The 18508-nt window shown below is 40.1% G+C and overlaps 3 protein-coding genes across 5 annotated transcripts; all 3 read right to left on the reverse strand.

Moving 5' to 3' along the window:
* Positions 1–6431: 6431 nt before the first annotated feature.
* Positions 6432–9264, reverse strand: lgals3bp (galectin 3 binding protein). Its single transcript, XM_011478153.2, has 6 exons — positions 9137–9264; positions 8848–8938; positions 8445–8648; positions 8196–8330; positions 7825–8116; positions 6432–7743 (listed from the first exon to the last, which is right to left on the reverse strand). Exons 2-6 carry the CDS (start codon positions 8930–8932, stop codon positions 6639–6641), a joined length of 1821 nt encoding a protein of 606 aa, XP_011476455.1. The 5' UTR covers positions 8933–8938; positions 9137–9264; the 3' UTR covers positions 6432–6638.
* Positions 9265–9391: 127 nt separating this feature from the next.
* cant1 (calcium activated nucleotidase 1) lies at positions 9392–14560 on the reverse strand. 3 transcript variants are annotated; one of them, XM_011478154.2, is made up of 4 exons: positions 14396–14560; positions 10607–11272; positions 10320–10523; positions 9392–10251 (listed from the first exon to the last, which is right to left on the reverse strand). In XM_011478154.2, exons 2-4 carry the CDS (start codon positions 11247–11249, stop codon positions 9881–9883), a joined length of 1218 nt encoding a protein of 405 aa, XP_011476456.1. In that variant the 5' UTR covers positions 11250–11272; positions 14396–14560; the 3' UTR covers positions 9392–9880. The 3 variants fall into 3 exon arrangements, with proteins under 3 accessions (XP_011476456.1, XP_004071459.1, XP_011476457.1); XM_004071411.2 differs by lacking the exon at positions 14396–14560 and adding an exon at positions 12593–12785; XM_011478155.3 differs by lacking the exon at positions 14396–14560 and adding an exon at positions 11635–11850.
* A 664-nt stretch (positions 14561–15224) lies between these two features.
* On the reverse strand, positions 15225–18406 carry LOC101171415 (synaptogyrin-2). The gene is made up of 4 exons (XM_004071412.4): positions 18211–18406; positions 16801–17038; positions 16445–16578; positions 15225–16348 (listed from the first exon to the last, which is right to left on the reverse strand). Exons 1-4 carry the CDS (start codon positions 18307–18309, stop codon positions 16151–16153), a joined length of 669 nt encoding a protein of 222 aa, XP_004071460.1. The 5' UTR covers positions 18310–18406; the 3' UTR covers positions 15225–16150.
* Between the last annotated feature and the right edge of the window lie 102 nt (positions 18407–18508).

Below are 18508 nucleotides of genomic sequence, written 5' to 3' on the forward strand. Positions count from 1 at the left end.
CTTTAGCAGCAGTTTGAACTATAAAAAGTTTATTAAGTGTTTGAGATTCTTGTAACAGACTGTTTTGAAAGTATAGAATACGATTGGAATGACATAAACTATTATAGCAACAAACTCCTTTTTCTTTGATTTGAATCAATGTGGAGAAAATTTCAAATCAGTGTAATTGCTGAAAATGCACCAATTAAGAACCAGGTAGTTTCATATCCATTTAAAACAAATGACACCTGTAAATTGAAAATAAGTCTAGAACCACTTGTATAGTTTCAGCAAAAAATGTGGATTGGGAAATTCAGGAATTGTAATGATAAAGATTTTCTGAATGGAATCAGAGTTCAGAGAGGCCAACTGATTAAATTTCAAAATTTTAAAGGCTCGGTTGTTTCATGGCTTGTGGTGCAAAAATCATTTGTCAAATAAAAAGAACGACACATGCACACAGTGCAACAACACATTACCACACTGCTGCTGTGACGAAATAAGTAAATTTTTCATTCTGATGAACTTGGGGTTGCTACGAAACACTCTGTCCTCTCTTTGACTTCTAACCTTTACAGTTTGTCCAAAACTGAAGAGGAATTATGACAGTATGATCTTTGAGTACTTGAAATAAACTTTTCATGTTATCTGCATTAACCAGCGGGTTTGCTGCAGCTACAGACGGACATTACTTCTACAAAGCATGTGAGTCACTGTGTGCTGCACGGTACCTTTGCCCAGGCATGTTGGTCTGTCTTTAAAAAGAGTGACTCCTTGTCGTGTGAAGCAAAAAATCTATGAAGATATGAAGACAGTCTGTTGTGTGGTGAAAACATAATTTCTTGGGAGAGTTTTATGATTCATGTGGCGGAAACAGCTTTGTCAACCATTACTCTTTTATTTTGTTACTGACTAATTGTGGCAGACATGCTTGTGGGAAAAAGCTATGGTTAATTAAGTTGTTTCTTTTCATAAATTCTCCAGCTGATTTAGAAAAACATGATTAAATTTTTTGTCACACAATGTGTGTGTTTGATTGCTGGTCTGCAAAGAAAAAGTTAAAGCTTTCTGCTCATTGGTCACCATGAGGGTTGGCCTTTTGGTAGAAGAGATCTGATTTGAAACGTGGTGATAGCCGTATCTAAATTTTTTTTTTTTTTTTTAAAACAGCTAAACATGCTGAGTTCTAACTTCGCCATGCTAACATCTCCGCTGTACCCTGTTCAAATATTGGATCTTTTTTTCAAATTATCCTGACATGGAAAATCAAACTTCGGACACTATTTAGTAGTTTAATGTTGACTGTCAAATAATCACATTTACTTTAACTAAATCAAGACAACAAAATCACTAAAGTTCAACCTGAGAACATTTCTTCAAATATGCCCTGTTTTAATAGTGACACACCCACTCAGTAAGTGTGATGTCACCCATAGAAAATGCCTTTCTTCCAACTCCAGCAACATGAAGTCAATTCAGTGACCATCTTATAACAACATAGACGCCGCCATGATGGAGCCACTGTCAGTAAGGAGAGATTGGTCATTGTCGGTCAGAGTCAAAGTTTTCTCATCAGTCAGGAGTGAGCCTTTTGAGAGGCATCACCCGTACCGCTTGTAAGCAAACTCAGGAGAATCTGTCAATCAAACATTTTAAACGTAAGACCGCATACATTTATTGAGGCGTCTGATTGGCCAGTTCATACCTTCAACTACAGAAAAAAATACAATAAAATGCAGCATGTTTAAAATACAGTTTTAATGTTAATTTCCTTTATGTACGTCATCCATCCATCAGGAGAAGTATTCTACAAAACCTTGTTAAAACACAATTTTCATATGAGTCGGTCTTTCAAAAATATCCTGTTTTAGCTGGAATTGAGCAAAAGTAGTAGTTGTTGTTCACCTAGGGGCATGTCCCTTCAGGAGTCGCTACAGCGAACCAGCTTTCACTGATTCGCATAGGTAGTTTGGCAAAGATTTTTATGCCAGATGCCCTTCCTGACACAACCATGTATTTTATCCGGGCTGGGGACTGGCACAGGGGAGCAACACAGTAAGGCAGTGGCACGAATGGTCTTGCTCAAGGACCCACGCTGGATGAAGCTCATTGCGCATCCTGGGTAACAGAACCTGTTTTCCCATGCGCCTGTCCTACACACAGCCAACTGAGCCACCCCCCCCCCACACACACACACGTACACACATACATATAATATAAGGAATTCCAACAATCCAGTCTAGTGGTGACAAAGGGATGGGTCTCGCCTTTGTAAGCTGCCTTATGTGAAAAAAGCTCAATTTTACACCTGAATTAATTTGTTCAAATTTCACCTTAGAATCAGTGTCTAATGAGGTTTATTGTATTAAACACAGCTTTGTCCTTGCCCCCTCTCAAAATGCCAATGCAGGACATGTCTGGCAATTGTAAACTGCCAGACATGAGCGTTTTGAGTCCCAGGGAGGGGGTGCCAGGCCTTCGGCAACGGCGCCATGTCCCTTGGGTGCTGGCTTCCTGGGCCCGGCGGCCCTCTCTCCACGCAGGGAGAGGGATCCCTGTGCTCTCTGGCATGACAAAGAGCCAGGGATCACATCACATCTGTACCTGGGGGTGTCCGTGTCCCTGTGGTGTGGGTTCTGGTCCTTGCCCTCCTGCGCCGGCCTTCTCTAAAATCCCAACTACTGGTCAGGCCATGTTTATAGCACTCCTTGTGAACCCCCACCACTCTTGGGCATCTTTGTCCTTAGCAGGGTTGGCTGGCCCCTGTCTCGCTCTCTCCTGGACTAACCGAGGTCTGGGTGGGTGGCTGCCTGGAGCGTGGAGCGGGACTCCCTTGGGGGAGCGAACTCGGAGGGCTTGAAGGAGCTTTACTGGAAGGTCATTCCACGCTGGAGAGTCGTCAGGTTTTGGTAGTTCCAGGCCAGATACTGAATGAGGTTCTCTTCAAGGATGGTGTCATTGGCCATTTGATACAGGCACAGTGCAGACGAGAAGGTCACATCAATCTTACGAGTGTAAAGATACCTATGAGGACGATATTTGTGTTTTTTACAATGTTTCATGAGGAAGAAAATCCTTTAATCCACAAAACTGTTCAAGATATCTGATTAAAGAGGAGAAATATGGTTGGCAAGGCTTCCTGACTTCAACGGTGATGTTAGTTGTTTCTGGAAACACGTTAAAATGTGGAAAAAGAGACAAAATAGCCTTGTGTGCACAGATTGTCGTTCCAACCATCTCTGGGACGTCAACTTCCTGTTTGTTTCCAGTTGGGCTCTACAGAAGTATGTTTAAGTCACAATTTTTTGCAGTGTCAAAGAGCTGACCGAGGTCATTTGACAGGCTGATGCTGTGGTCCATTGAGTGTGTTGCGGTATTGTTGGTCAAACCATTGGCACCTGTACTGCTACTGCCTGAAATCACAACGTCATTGGAATGAACAGTTGAATAAAAGGATCTGCTAACACTGCAAATCACAGATACTTACTTCCTGTTTCACAGAACACTAACATCCTCTTTGTGAGTACAGTCAGTCAGTCCCCAGCCTTTGAAACTACAAGACACTAGACTGTTCTCATTGCCGTTACAAGTAATGTCATCAAGCCAAATGGGTCCAGATGCTGTAATAGAAAAAAAAAAAAATTACAAAAAGATTTTTCAATGATGCCTGTCTCAATTTTTAATTGACAGTGTTTCACTACCATCTGGTGGTGGCTGAATAACAGTAAAATGCACCTTGCTTGTAGCTCTTTCCAGTGATAACCGATTTGGCGCCAGGGAAATCGAGCTGGCGACACACACAATCCCCTTCAAGCAGATAGTATTACATCTGGGCAACATTTCTGAAACAGTCATTTCTCAAGATCAGTATTTGGTGAAAATATTCCTGATTGCAGCAAGGAAAGCAATAACTAGAAGATGGCTTAAGCCAGAACCACCAACCATTACAGACTGGACTGAAATAGTGGAGGAGATTTATATTATGGAAAAGATGACTTTTGCTTTAAGATTGAGAGAAAGACATTTTAAGGAAAAATGGGACAAATGGACTGTATATAAAAACTCACAGGCCAATGTATAACGTGTTTACATTTCTGGAATGGTGGCTGACGTGTTCAATTTTCTTTTTTTATTTTCTTGTCTTTTTTATCTATTTATTTTTAGTTATTATCATTCTTTTTCTTTCGTTTTCTTCTCTTTGTAAGATTCAATTCGTTTGATGTCATGTTCAAGTGTCTTATATCTTGTTAACAAAAAAGAAAAATAAACTTAAGTTATAAAAAAAAAAAAAAAAAAAAAGAAACTACAAGACACTAGCTTGATCTCATTGCCATCACAATTAACATCATCAAGCCAAATGGGTCCAGATGCTGTGATAGGAAAGAATGAAAAAGAAAAAAAATATTTTTTAATGATGCATGTTTCAATTTCTGTCTGACAGTGTTTTACTACCATCTGGTGGTGTTTGAACAACAGTAAATGAAACTTGTTTCATTGGTCATTCCAGTTTCAAAAGATTTGGCTCCTGGGAAGTTGAGCTGGCGACACACCACTTGGGCCTCCTTCATGTCCCATCCATCGTCACACACAGTTCCCCACTTTCCATTGTGAAAGACCTCAACGCGGCCCTCTGCTTGGCTCTCACCGCCAGACAGCCTCAATTCCCCTTCCTGTGGTTCAAAGTTTGGTTGTAAACGCAAGCATAAGTCAACGTGAGAACAAAGCACGTGTTACACAACCATTTACATGACCAAAGTCTCTCTCTCAACAAAACAATACAATTAAAAATTAATCTTTTTTTTCCTTATTGGCAAATGTGTATAAAATTTTAGCACCTAGCTTTACTTTTCTTAAGAAGGGTCGTCCAGGAGTGTATCTTCTTTTTTCAGGTGAACAGTGCAAATGCAGCTCCCTCTGTTTCCAGCTGCTTGCCAAGGTGTGCCATAAATATGTACATTGCATTTGTATACTCACACAATTTTTCATGAGTTTCATATACTGAAACAGTTCGTTCAGTCTTTACATGAGAATTCATGGGACTGTCACAATTTGTGCAAAAGCAGGTCCTTATGCAAATGAGGAAAGACTCAGGAGAACAGAAACAAAGATTTTACTGTAAAAATTCAAGACCAAACAAGCCTACGGTGGATTTTGTTCTTAACTGAACAACAAAAACATTGCCAGTTAAGAACAAGAATGGTGTCCTAAAAAAGATATCGATTAAAGGGGTTAAATCCCCTCATAGGTTAAAAAACAAAAAAACAAAAGCTCCAAAATAACCATGAGAAACAATGCTGTCCACAGCGTTAAATTCTAACTTCTTATCAGCTAATACTGCACCTTGCCAATCTATCTATCTTAATTCTATTTTCGCTATTTTAAACAAGCACCACATCCAAGCTAATTATTACAGACAAGTATCATACTAGATGTCTCTCCCCTGCATTTTATACACAGATCACAATTTATCGCTGTAAAGCGCAGCAGAATACAAAACCAGTTTGAGCAGGAGGCGCACAAAAACATGTCTGCTGTGTGGAGATACTTTACAGTTGATCAATTTAGCATGGCAATTGTAAACTGCATCGGCAATTTGAGAGGGGGCAAGGACAACGCTGTGTTTAATACAATTAACCTCATTAGGCTGTAAAAAAAAAAGCAGCAAACAACACACAAAGATAACTTAATCAATATAGTCCAAAGTAACTCAGCCCATGCTGCACAAAACATTGATGAGTACAGGAAGAGGCTCATTTCAGAAAAGGTAGAGATGATGGTTTTCATCAAGGTAAACATGCTTTTATTCTTTAGGCCAGCAAGAGGTAAGAGTACATTTCTAAAAAAGCACATTCCTAGACTTACTCAGTGACACTGTCATAGTTTTATTTTTTACCTATTTGTAGTTAACAATTTTTACTAGTTGATAGTTGCACCATTATCACTTCGTTGTTCAAGCCAACTCAGAGAAGTTCACTGTAAAAGTGTTAAATGATAAAACAGGGGGAATAAATAAATGAATTGGAGAAAACCTAGACCTACTAATTGTTATTCATTTTGTTATGTGTCAGAAAAGTATCTGACTGGGACTTGGAAAACGTTAGAGGAACCACAAGACTGAAGAGGTAGCACAGATTTATTGCCAGTCTGACAAAATTTAAAATTAGGACATAATGTTGGATTGCCCATGCGCAGGGAGTTCTGGTAGGAAACTTTCACAGGTAGGAAGGATATATAGAACACCATGTTCAATGTCACTGAAATCCACTTTCTTCCCAATTCTGATGTTTGATTTTAAGTGCAGAAGATCGTCTTGACCATGACTACATGCCTAAATGCATTGAATTGCTAGCATGTGATTGGCTGATTAGAAATTTGCATTAACCAGCATTTGGAGAGGTGTGCCTAAAGTGGCCAGGAGGTGGATGTGTGCTGTGAAAAAAAAGTGACACCGACAAAGTTCCTTTTTTTATTTGCCAAACATGCAAGAAAGGAAAGCATGCATTAAAAAGCAGAAAAAGTCATGAAATTTGATCAAATGCAATCATAATAGTAAAATTAACCTCATGGTGGTTTGAGTACTTCATTTCAATCTAAATGTCATTATACCAAATTGATTCTGCCATTACCGGGTGTCATTTATGATAGGCCTAGAAGCCTGATTATACATATTCTGGTCTCACAACAAATACATAGGTGTACTTGTTGTCAACACAAGGGTAGGGAGAAGCCTGGGTGTCATTTTTGAAGATGTAAGCCATGTTGTCTTTGAAGCTCTGAACCTGAAAGATGTACGTGTTTTGGCACATCAGTAGGAGACGGTTACTAAAGCGGATGCTGCTTGGTCTGCTGCTGTAACTCTGCTCACTAAGCATGGCTGCGGGGACCGACTCACACCTCACACCTCTGTTTGAACAATCACTCTGCCGTGTGAAGACATTTGCCTCCCAGCTTGTTTTTCTGTCTCGAAACAACAAACTGTTGTGCAGAGGAGTTGTGAAGCCGCTTCGAATATTTAGAAATGAGTTGGGATTGTAATTACCGTACCTATCATACCGGTTGTATGACCCCCCAAATTGATTTTGATATTGATATTGATATGGATATTGATTTGGAGAGGCTTTCCTGGGTTCTCTCAAAACTTTACTCCAAGGCTCTGAGATGTAGATCCTTGGACTGTAATTACCAATGTCCTTTTTGATATTTGGGTTAGTCGTAAGATTACTGAAGAGAAGGACGTTAAATTGATAAGCTTTCAAGGTAAATTCACGATAAACATTCTTATAGATCTGGTAGAGAGGAGAGCTGGACTCCAGCTCCAAGAGCTTCTCAGCTGAGATCATAGGGAATCGGATGCCACTCAACAGGGCCAACACTGTGTCAGAACTGTTTAAGAGAGCCCTGTCTGTTATCCACGACTCCAGAGTCTCAAGGACAAAAGACTCATCTGGAACCACCAAATCTGAGCGAGCTAGAAGGGCTTGAAGGAGCTTTACTGGAAGGTCATTCCATGCTGGAGAGTCAGTCAGGTTTTGGTAGTTCCAGGCCAGATACTGAATGAGGTTCTCTTCAAGGATGGTGTCAGTGGTTTCTACTGCATACTGATAAATGGACACGTGGGTATAAAAGGAGCTGTCATCTGGGAAAATCTGAGTGAACAGACGTCCAACATCTTCCATGAGCTGCTTTACTCCAAAACTAGAAGCCATTTGATGCAGGCACAGTGCAGACGAGAAGGTCACATCAATCTTGCGAGTGTAAAGGTACCTAAAAGAATGATATTTGTTTTTATTACAATATTTTATGATGAAAAAAATTGTTTTCAATCCACAAAACTGTTCAAGATACCTGATTAAAGAGGAGAAATATGGTTGGCAAGGCTTCCTGACTTCAACTGTGATGTTAGTTGTTTCTGGAAACACCTTGAAGCGTGGGAAAAGAGACAAAATAGCCTTGTGTGCACAGATTGTTGTTCCAACCATCTCTGGGACGTCATCTTCCTGTCTGTTTCCAGTTGTGCTCTGCAGAAGTATGTTTAAGTCACAGTTTGTTGCAGTGTCAAAGAGCTGACCGAGGTCATTTGACAGGCTGATGCTGTGGTCCATTGAGTGTGTTGTGGTATTGTTGGTCAAACTATTGCCTGAAATCATACAGTCATTGGAATTAACATTTAAAAAGCAGAAAAGAATCTGCCAACAAAGCAAATCACAGATACTTACTTCCTGTTTCACAGACAACACCAACATCCTCTTTGTGAGTACAGTCAGTCAGTCCCCAGCCTTTGAAACTACAAGACACTAGACTGTTCTCATTGCCGTTACAAGTAATGTCATCAAGCCAAATGGGTCCAGATGCTGTGATAGAAAAAAAAAAAATTACAAAAAGATTTTTCAATGATGCCTGTCTCAATTTTTAATTGACAGTGTTTCACTACCATCTGGTGGTGGCTGAATAACAGTAAAATGCACCTTGCTTGTAGCTCTTTCCAGTGATAACCGATTTGGCGCCAGGGAAATCGAGCTGGCGACACACCACTTGGGCCTCCTTCATGTCCCATCCATCGTCACACACAGTTCCCCACTTTCCATTGTGAAAGACCTCAACGCGGCCCTCTGCAGGGCTCTCGCCGTCAGACAGCCTCAAATCCCCTTCCTGTGGTTCACCGTTTTGTTCTAAATGCAAACATAGGTCAACGTGAAAACAAGGCATGTGTTACACAACCTTTTACATGACCAAAGTCTCTCTAAAAAATAAATCAATAGTCATACAAAAAAAATGAGAATTATTTAGTTATACATCACTTTAAAACACTTTTTTTGTCTTCCCTAAAATACAATTGAAGAAAATGAAAAACTATTTAAGATTACTCACTTAAAGTATCAAATCTGAACGCTCCTGCAAAGACGTGCAGAAGAAGAAAAGGCCAAAGAAAGCGGAGATTTTGAGTTGTAGCCATTTCCACCTGAAAGGAAAACCGAACTTTACTAGAAGAAAGATTTATGGTCACATTTGCAGTCAAAGGATTTCCTGGTTGAGGGTCTTCTTTCTTGACAACAACATTCTCTGTCTTTGGAACATATCCGTTTACAATTTTGCAATAGGCTGCACAATAAAGCAAGAAATATTAAAGTTCAGTAAAAGGTTTGGCAAAGACAGCTACCTTTTGCTCAGGCAGCGTCGTCCTCGAGTGGAGCTCTTGTTTTCAGGTCAACAGTGTGAATGCAGCTCCCCCTGTGTCTAGCTGCATGCGGAAATGCTATATAAATACGAACACTGCACTGGTGTACTCCCACACTCGTAAGTTTCATTTCTTTATAAAGCAAAACAAAAAAGTCATTACACAACAGGTTGGGGGAACCGTCACAACTTGTCCAAAGACAGATACTTATCCCAATAATAAGACAAGACTCAGGAATAGAGAAATGAGGATTTTACTGTAAATCCATTGGAAAAACAAACATGAAGCCAAACAATTTCTTCTTGTTTGAACAATGGAAATATTTTCACTGAAGAACAGGTCAAAAAGAGGCTGCTTGAAGGGTTACAGAGTGTACATGTTCTTTAGAAATCAAACAACAAAATCACAGTCAAAAAATTCCATTTTTTTTTTACATTCAATGTAGGAAAGGCTACAGTACTGTTGAAGCCCTCATCTGACTTGTTTAGGAGGTCTTTTGCATCGATGCATGCTGGTACGACAGAACCCGACTTTCACTTTCATGAAAAAAACTATTCTTCTTGACTGACTTTAGGATTATTGCAGAAATGATCCTTTTTAAGGTTAAAGTTATGCAATTTAAAGGAAACCCAAAGTGCAGTGAGTTCAACAGTGACTGAATTGTAAACAAACTAAAACCACAGTGCATTGGCCTCATCAGCAAATTTCCTCCCATCTTCATACGCCTCAGATGAACTCCAACCCTTCATATTTCACATCTCCGATCTTGGATTCGGGCAGAAGAATGCGTCCATCGAGAGTGAAGGCCATGATGTATGATGCGATCTTTCCGGCATCTTCCTCTGACTTCAGGGCCACAATGATTTGGTCGTCTGTGTTTGGGACGAACTTGAAGGAGGAGAATCCGTGAGTGGGATTTCGGGAACCCACTCGGCTCGCTTTGATGTCTTTGAAATCGGGGGAGCAGCTGAGGATAAGGTTGGTGCCGCGGCGTTCGTCCGCCGTCTCCTCGTAACGCTCTTTGCTCTCGCGGCGGGGGAGGAAAAACCAGCGCTGAAGGGTGTCGCTCCAGGCCGCAGACTCATGAATAAGATAACCTGTGGTTTGAAAGAGGATTAATAGGCAGTTTTAAGGGGTGGTGGTTCAAAGAAGCCAGACGTCTTACCCGGAGGCTCAATCCCGATAGCAGTCTTCATGGATTTGTACCTGGGAACCCAGTTCTCATGCTGGACGTCCCCCCTGAAGCCCACCACCTTCACCCACTCTGGGTTGTTGTTGACAAACACCCCCTCAGTGGTGGTCCACTCTTTCCCCAACCCACCAACATACAAGTGCTCGTCCTTTACAGCCAGCCACTCCGCTTTGAACCCTAACAAAAGGCAAATTTGGATTAACATTCAAGTAAAAATGAGATTCTACATCAGATTTCTGCTAATGTTGGCTTTCACTGACCTTTGGCAACACTTCCATCACCATCAGGTAAGATTACCCACGGAACCACCGTCTTCCCTTCGATTAGATACACGACACCAGTTCTGTCATCGACGCTGTACAGCTTCCCGTTGAACGCCACCAACTCGGACAGCTCCATACCCCTGCCCTTTTCCGACAGGTGGCTTTCCAGCACCACCCTGTCCGCGTCCCACTCAACGGCCACTTTGTCGCCACTTTCCGACACCATCAGGTAACCCCGCCGCATGTAGCTGAACCACGTCAGCTTCTTGTCACTGCGAGAGTTAGTGTCCAGGTCTGCGATGACCCCGATGCGGTAACGGGTGCCCTGGGAGGTGTGCTCAGGCGGACTGAGAGGGTATGTATCATTGTACAGAGAATCCGGCTGCAAGTTGTAACCATTTTTGTCGCTGGTTTTCCAGCCACTTGGGCGGTACCGCAAGCCTGAGTTGAAGTGCATGAAGAGGAGGAGAACCAGTCCAACCAAGATGCCCACAGATACAATTGGCTTCCACTTCAGGCGGAACCGTGGGTCTGTGGTTTTGCCCATGGAAGCCAAAATAGGGAGGTCTCCTACAGAGATGCGAAGAGGGTTCATGGGATCATTCTCCTCTAGCCTGGTGAAGCCTGGGGAAGCAGGCATGGAGGACGGAGGCCTGGAGGGACCTACAAAAAAAAAAGACACATTTAATCATCTGCAAGGGCGCCCTCTAGTGTAAAGATTTAGGTTACACAAGATTTCCATCTAACTTTTTCCAGGAAATTCAGAGAAAAAGTAAGATTAGACAAAGAGCTTCACTGGGAATTTCTCCTTAAACATCAGAACCGTTCTATTGCTTAGAATTAAAGCAAAAATAAAAGTCCTCATAGAAACCTTAAGGCAATTACAAAAATAATCTAAAGTTCTAATGTTATACCAAGTAAATGCAAAGAAAAAACTAATTTCTTTTTCAGTTTTTCTTGAAAAACGAGTTTATCGCAGAGGTCCATTCAATGCCTTCAACAATGTCACAGATTGAATTACTTACATGTTCTTCATTGGCAGACTCTGTTCTCCCTAGGTCACTGTATAAATTTAATCCTTACAGGAGGAAATTCACTCATTTAAAAGCTGAATTTTACCTCGTCTTCTCCCCCTCTCTGGTAAGAACTAAAGTCACGAGAGGATGTGTCGTCTGCCTTGAACCAACCAAGGGAAAGTACAGCTTTAGACTGGTGTAGTATAAATCAGCTACTGTCTACGTGGAGGCTGGGATGTCATAAAGCGACAGGGAACAGGTAAATCCGGAAATACTCCGCTAGCCAGCATATATGTCTCCTAATGTTACAGTGTCTTTTTTTTTTTAAACAAACATCTAAGCTAAGAAAATGTATTTAACGCGGGATCCAGTACAATCTATACAAGGATGGGATTTTTTAATTAATTAATATAAATTTCACTTGATTTTCCTAAAAATGAATAACCTCTGAACAAAATATGTTCTTTAATATTATTATTATTATTATCATAAAATGTGATAATTTAGAAACTTTTTTAGAAACAACACCATGGCCTAAGTTGCATATTGCTTCAAAACATTGAAAAAAAGGTGGAAAAATAACTTTATTTGCATAAGCAACCAATCCATAAATCTGGCCTTTCGCCTGTGTCAACAACTTGGACAAAATGCTTCGCTGTAGCCTGTTGCTAAGGGGTCACTCCTCAAGTGACTTGTGTCACACTGTTTGTACAACTTGTTCACATGCAAATTCCAAAAACCTGTAAGGTTTGCTTCAGGGGCTTGTCCTCAATCTTCGCTCTTTATTTTTTTTTTTGCTGACTGAAGCTGAAAGAGTCTTTCATACCTGGAAGCCCCAGGTTCAAAAAGAGTCCATTGTGTCGGCACGGGGAAGGAACTCAGTCAGATTCCTCAATTCTGCTTCCTAATCAACAGCTGAAACACTGACATGCAGAAAATTGGACTGAACATAAAAGGTTGGTTTTACCTCTTCGCCTCTTCCTGCTGGAAGGATGAGCTGAAGGCATTCCAGTTTCTTTAAAAAGCCGCTAAAGTCGGTCCTGAGCTGTGACCTCTCCCTCTGCTCGCTGACAGCTAGCAGTTCAATCATGACTCGCAGCACTTTCAGAACAAAGCCTGTGAACTTTACCTACACTTGGAGGATTACTATTCAGTCCAAAGGTGCAAATACCACAGCATGCAACCTCTGCTCCTGCTCCGTGAGTTAGCACTCATCCTGGATGAAGACTTGTTTTAGTGAGGGGGGGGGCACTACAGGACAAATGAATGCCAAACTTCAGCCAGGCACATGACGTTTAACCGGCATGGCGCCTTCAGTTGACTAAAACCACAGTTTATAACAGCACATTATGTGCATTACCTCCCTATAGAAAAGGGGGTCTGCAACCTCTTTCAGCCCTCCATTGTGACTCTGTGGTTAAAGAAATATAAAAGGTTTTCATTTTAAAAAGGAACAGTAAAGTCAAAAGTAAGCAGTCAGAAAAGGTCAAGTAAACTAACTTAACCTCTTTTTTTTTAACTCAATCACAGTTGAAGGACAGTTGAACTAACACACTTTGATAGAATTTTGGGCCCTGTGTAATTGTAAGGTCAGTAAACACAACCAGAATTATGGGGCAAATTTTCTGTTTTTGAACAAACAAACGTTGCAAAAGTGCAGTAAGGATCACTTTATTAGCTCTGATTTCATTTTCATTAGATTTAAAAAAACAACAACAACCGTCTCATACGCCCCTCAAATTGTAAAATAACCTTTTAATGCTGACATTACACAACTCATTGCAACATTTGTTGCATTGAGAGGATCCTGTGTCACGGCGGGTCTTTTAGTTTGAAAGGAAGATGTGTAAACTTTGGGATCTCTTCAGGAGATGAGAACCCCTGTTCACCTCCACAGAACCTCTGTCAGAATTTACAAACTTTCATATTTTGATAAAAAAGGGCGATTTTCTCTTTATCTTTATCTTAAGAAAACATGATTTTTTTTTCTTTAAATGGATCCTAATAAGAACAATAACATAAATACAAATTAGAGTTTTATTTTTTCTAATGGGGGAAATGAGACTTTGTGGTTGCAGGTTGCAGATCCCAGCCCTACACTTGACTCACACAAAAAGAAACTTCCTTACATTAAAAAGGCATTGAAACACAGTTTTGGTCCAAAATGCTACAAATAATTACTATGACTAATCCTGGCTGACAGGAAGTGTGGACAACCCCCAAAAATATGCAGTTTGTGAAGAAACTAAGAAATATTAGACGGTTTTTGATTTAAAACTGTGTTAGTTGTTGAATACTAATACAGTGTTAGTTCAAATTACTCAGCTAATAAATTCAAAGAAAACTCATTCCAATATGATAGATAGAGGAAGTGAGTTTCAATGTGGATCTAATATGTAGAAAATCCACCATTCAATTGTTTTACAACCTAATTCAAATTACCATGGACTATATTATTATTCACTTAACTTGTAAGTTAACGATCAGATATTTATGAAATAATATGTGCAGGAAAAACAAAACAATAAAAATAAATATTCAGAGGAAAATCTTTGGGATTATCAGAACACCTGGGTGTGTGTCGGTCAAATGCTGGACCATTTGTGTTCCAGTAATAAAGCCTGAGAAACTAGAAATGAACTTTCTGACTCTTTATTTGATCAATAAAAAAAAAGGACTCCAGCTGACTGTTAAGTTAAGTGACGTGAACCCAGATCTCCCCTCGAACGGAGACCAGACGCGCGTGTCTTTTTTCGGGCCTCGCACTCACCTCTGACGTCAGATCATCGGCTGGCGGAGACGGTCAGTAGCTCAGAGGTCATTTTAGTGTCGCTTTCACAGCGGATCATTTTGTTTCTTTTGCGCTTTCTCGGCTGGCGGCCATCACTTCCTGTGTGCGTCGATGACGACATCGTGGCGTCATAGCTGCGCGAGGAGTCCGACGTGGCACCTTCGAGTTCTGTCGGAAATCTAACAACCGAGCAACACAAACAGGTTGAAAGGAGATAGGGAGATGTACATTAACGAAATCATTTACTGTTAGAAACACGGGTTATTTCCAAGAAGCTTTGATTTAACAACTAAACATATTTTTGAAAAAAAAAATGCTTTGCTCTAGTGTTTTGTGGTGTTTCAATAAAGCACAGACCCTTTCCCAAAATTTTGAATATTATAGAAAAGTCCATTCTTTTCCATTATTCCATTCAAAAATTAGACTTTCACCGACTTTTACATACATTTCAGATTATATAATCCTATTTTTAAGGATTTTTAAATAAACACTTGGCTTAAAAAAAGGTAATATTGTAAATATAAATGTAACTTTTTACAGTTTAAAACTATAGTTTTGCAAACGTAAGCTGCTTATTTGCAGTTGCACTTGTTGCTGATAAAAAAAAACCCACATCAAATAATCATTTGTCATATTTCTTATATTAGAGCCCACACTGCCCCCCCCCCACACCCACACAAACGTTGTCGATTATTAACTGTTAAGAAGCCAAAGGAGCTCAAGTTAAATATTAGCCAAAGGAGTGCATATAGTCTGCATGAGGGATCAGGTTTCACTTTTCCAAGGACATAAATCATGAGCTGCCCAATAAGATGAAAGTCAGAGTTTTTTTTTTTTATTTGGCAAACAGGACACATTGTAAAATGTCATTCACTGTATAGTAAAAGCTGGTGTTTGACACTGATGAGGCCCAAGAAAAGTAAAATGATAGTTGATTGCCATGCAGCTGTGTTTAACAGGACAGCACAAGGTAATAAATAGATCAAGAACTTACTACCACAAAAGGTATTCCGTATTGTGCATTTGCAGAAAATTAAATATAAAAAGCATTAAAAAAAAAGCCACTCAAACCTCTCTAGATGAAATAAAAAAAAAAAAGTCCCATCCCAATCAAGATATAGGACAGTCAGAAAAAGAAAATTTCAAGGAGAAATTTAATACTTCTCAGTGCACAAAAGGCTATTCCTAGTGGTTAATTTAATAAAATAAAAAATACAGATATGGCATTTTCAGTAGATTAACACATTGATTTAATAAATGTTTACTATTAAATCATTCAGTTCATCTATACAGTTGAATCTTGGCGGTGGGAGTGCTGATATCAACACAATGTACAAAGTGAATAGTAACATTCTAACAAAAGTACATTTCATGTATTTTAATTACAAATTCAATTTCCTGAAGATTAAATTGAAATATATTTTTTGATCAATAGCCAACACCTGCAAAAAGTATTTTGGTACAATCATCATCATTTTTTCCCCCCTACCAACAGTCCTAAAACTGTTTCAAGCCTAAAAAAACCAGTAAGGAGGCATCAAACGTGCAACCAGCCGCACTATGATGCAGTAAAATAGAAAACAGTGCTCCAAAAAATTAGCAAAGGCACAAACTGGGAGTGTCCAAAAGCAAAAAAAACCAAAAAGCTCAGAAATGTGAAACAAACCATTGGCACACTTCTTTATTTAAAAAGGAAAACCTCAAGTTGGGTTGATGCTTCTGAATTTTAGTCCGTTAATAAGCTGGGGGCTGGTACTCTCCCGGCTGAGTCTGGCCCTGGGAGAAGGGCGACTGCTGGTAGCCTGTGGGGCCGCTGCCGAACTGAGCAGGTGGGTACGGAGAGGTGTGGTCAACGGCCGGATCCCTGTAGTCTTGGGTAAAGTCGTCTACACCTTGGCGATACCTTCCAAATGCAAAGTAGAACAGCAGACCCTGTTGAGAGAAGTTTAAATTCATTGATGGGACTTTTTTTTTTTTTTAACAATGATTTTAGGGGTGTGGCGCCGAAGGGAAGGATCGGAGTCTCACCCAGGTGGCGGTTGAGAAGAAGGAGAAGGAGATGGCCGCCCGAGCAGCATCCGGAGCCGCAGTTCCTGCTGTGGTTTTGCCCCATTGGTTTGCCAGATAACAGAAGCAGATAAACCACAGGATAGTCCATACCCCTAGATTGTGTTTGAGATAGGAATATACAGATGTGAGAGGACGTATGCAGACTGCATCAGCTGTTCCAATATTCACAGGATTTCTGGGCAACTGGACTTAAAGGTGGCTGCTCTAAGCTGCAACCAAACATCCTCTGGATTATTTATAGTCCAGCTGCCCCGATGATCCTGTAAATTCACTGGCCTGGATGACAGAGAATAAACGCCTTTATTGTAACTCACCTGAAAAGACTAAATCTGCAACAACGATGTATTTTCTCTCATTGGCATTGCTGAGTTTTGGAAAGTAAGCATCAAGTATAAGAAATAAGACACAAGCCAGGAAGGAAATGACGCCGATTCCCACTGCGTAGCTGCAAGCGCCGTCATTGCCATTGAACATGCACTTGGTGTTTTCCTCTGTCATGGGGTTGACGTAACCCTCTGCAGTGATGGTGGCGAAGACGACGATAGAAAATATCTGCGAAAAAGATGAGATGAGCCAATCTTCAGCCAGAATATATGCAGCAGAGCACGTGAGGTTGAACATTTAGGAGATTTAACATAAAAACTACATCCCAAATTTGACACAGGGTTCAAAGGTCAATTTAAAATATTTGTTCCTATTGACTGAGGAAGAGTAGATCAAATGTTCAATGGAGATCAGCTGGTTTGTTATTTTAGGATCATTTCTTTTTAGAAAAAAATAAATCGTTCAAATGTATTTGCAAAAATATGAAGGCAATATATAGTTAATAAAAAAAAGTTAGAAAAAAGACACCTTTCCACACTTTCTTAATATTTTATTTAGATTGACAATTGGCAATTGACATAAAGGCCCTTTTTTATTGAAACCACAATCATGTGACTTCCTGGCCTCTGCCTGAAACTCAGCACCTCTGTAATGTAGGATTGTACAATATTGATATATTTTTGCTATAATTGTGCAATCAAAATACATTTTCATGAAAAAAAGTGAAACTATGAAACACACAAGAACTGCTGTGAGGTTCACGGACACGTTTTCCGGTTCGGACATCTGAGCCATTTAAATGAAAATGTTTAAGATTTAAGAGCAAATTTTGCCTGTCTAGTTTAGGATTCATACATTATAAGTGGTAAAGAGGGGTGCAAATGTCATTTTTAAAGAGTTTTAAGTCGTACTGAGCGTGGTAGTTTTGCATTATTATTCTGACAAAGTTTGAGCAGCAGAGTGCAGAAGTGGCAGATCTGCGGAGCAACAGATGACGCTGTATGAGTTTCGTTTTTGAGTAATTTAGCAGTAACCGCTCAGGACAGCGACCTCTCAACTTTTATTTATTATTTTTTATAATGAGTTGACCCAGTTCTTCGACTGTAGATTGTAAATTAAATAAATATGTGCCTGTTGTCAGGTGTGGTAGGGACTAGGTCAGCTGATGAGAGCTTGCTTGCCTTGCAGGGCAACTACTTAAAAACAACCATAACAAGTTTAATTTAATAATTTTAACATTTCTAACTAAAGTATTGAATCGTGTCTTCTTTTATCAGCACTTAACGGTAGCAAAATAAACTACATAAAGTTTAGTTTGAACCCAAAATACGTACATATGTTACCGCAAACCAACAGATGTGTAAGCTAGCTGGTGCTAACTTTTCCCATGAGTCACTCACCCAGCTCAGGAAGCGCAAAATAGTTTGAGGCTTTTTCACGAAGCTCTCCAAATCAAAGGTACCGCCAGCCAACGAGGCCCCATAAGCACCGTGCTCCATTTTCTAACGCAACAGGTGTCAAACAGTTCACACGGAGAAAGCCGTGAACTCTTTCCTGTTGGTGACTTTTCAAAACAACTTCCTGAAAACTTTTTTAAAGCCCGCCCCCTGAGACGAGTTCAGGGAACCCCCGGATTTTTCTTGACAGCAAAAATGTCTCGCTGATGAAAATTCAAAGACTGAGCAATTGAAAGATGAA

Source organism: Oryzias latipes, chromosome 8, assembly GCF_002234675.1.
Source record: "Oryzias latipes chromosome 8, ASM223467v1".
Taxonomy (NCBI): Eukaryota; Metazoa; Chordata; class Actinopteri; order Beloniformes; family Adrianichthyidae; genus Oryzias; species Oryzias latipes.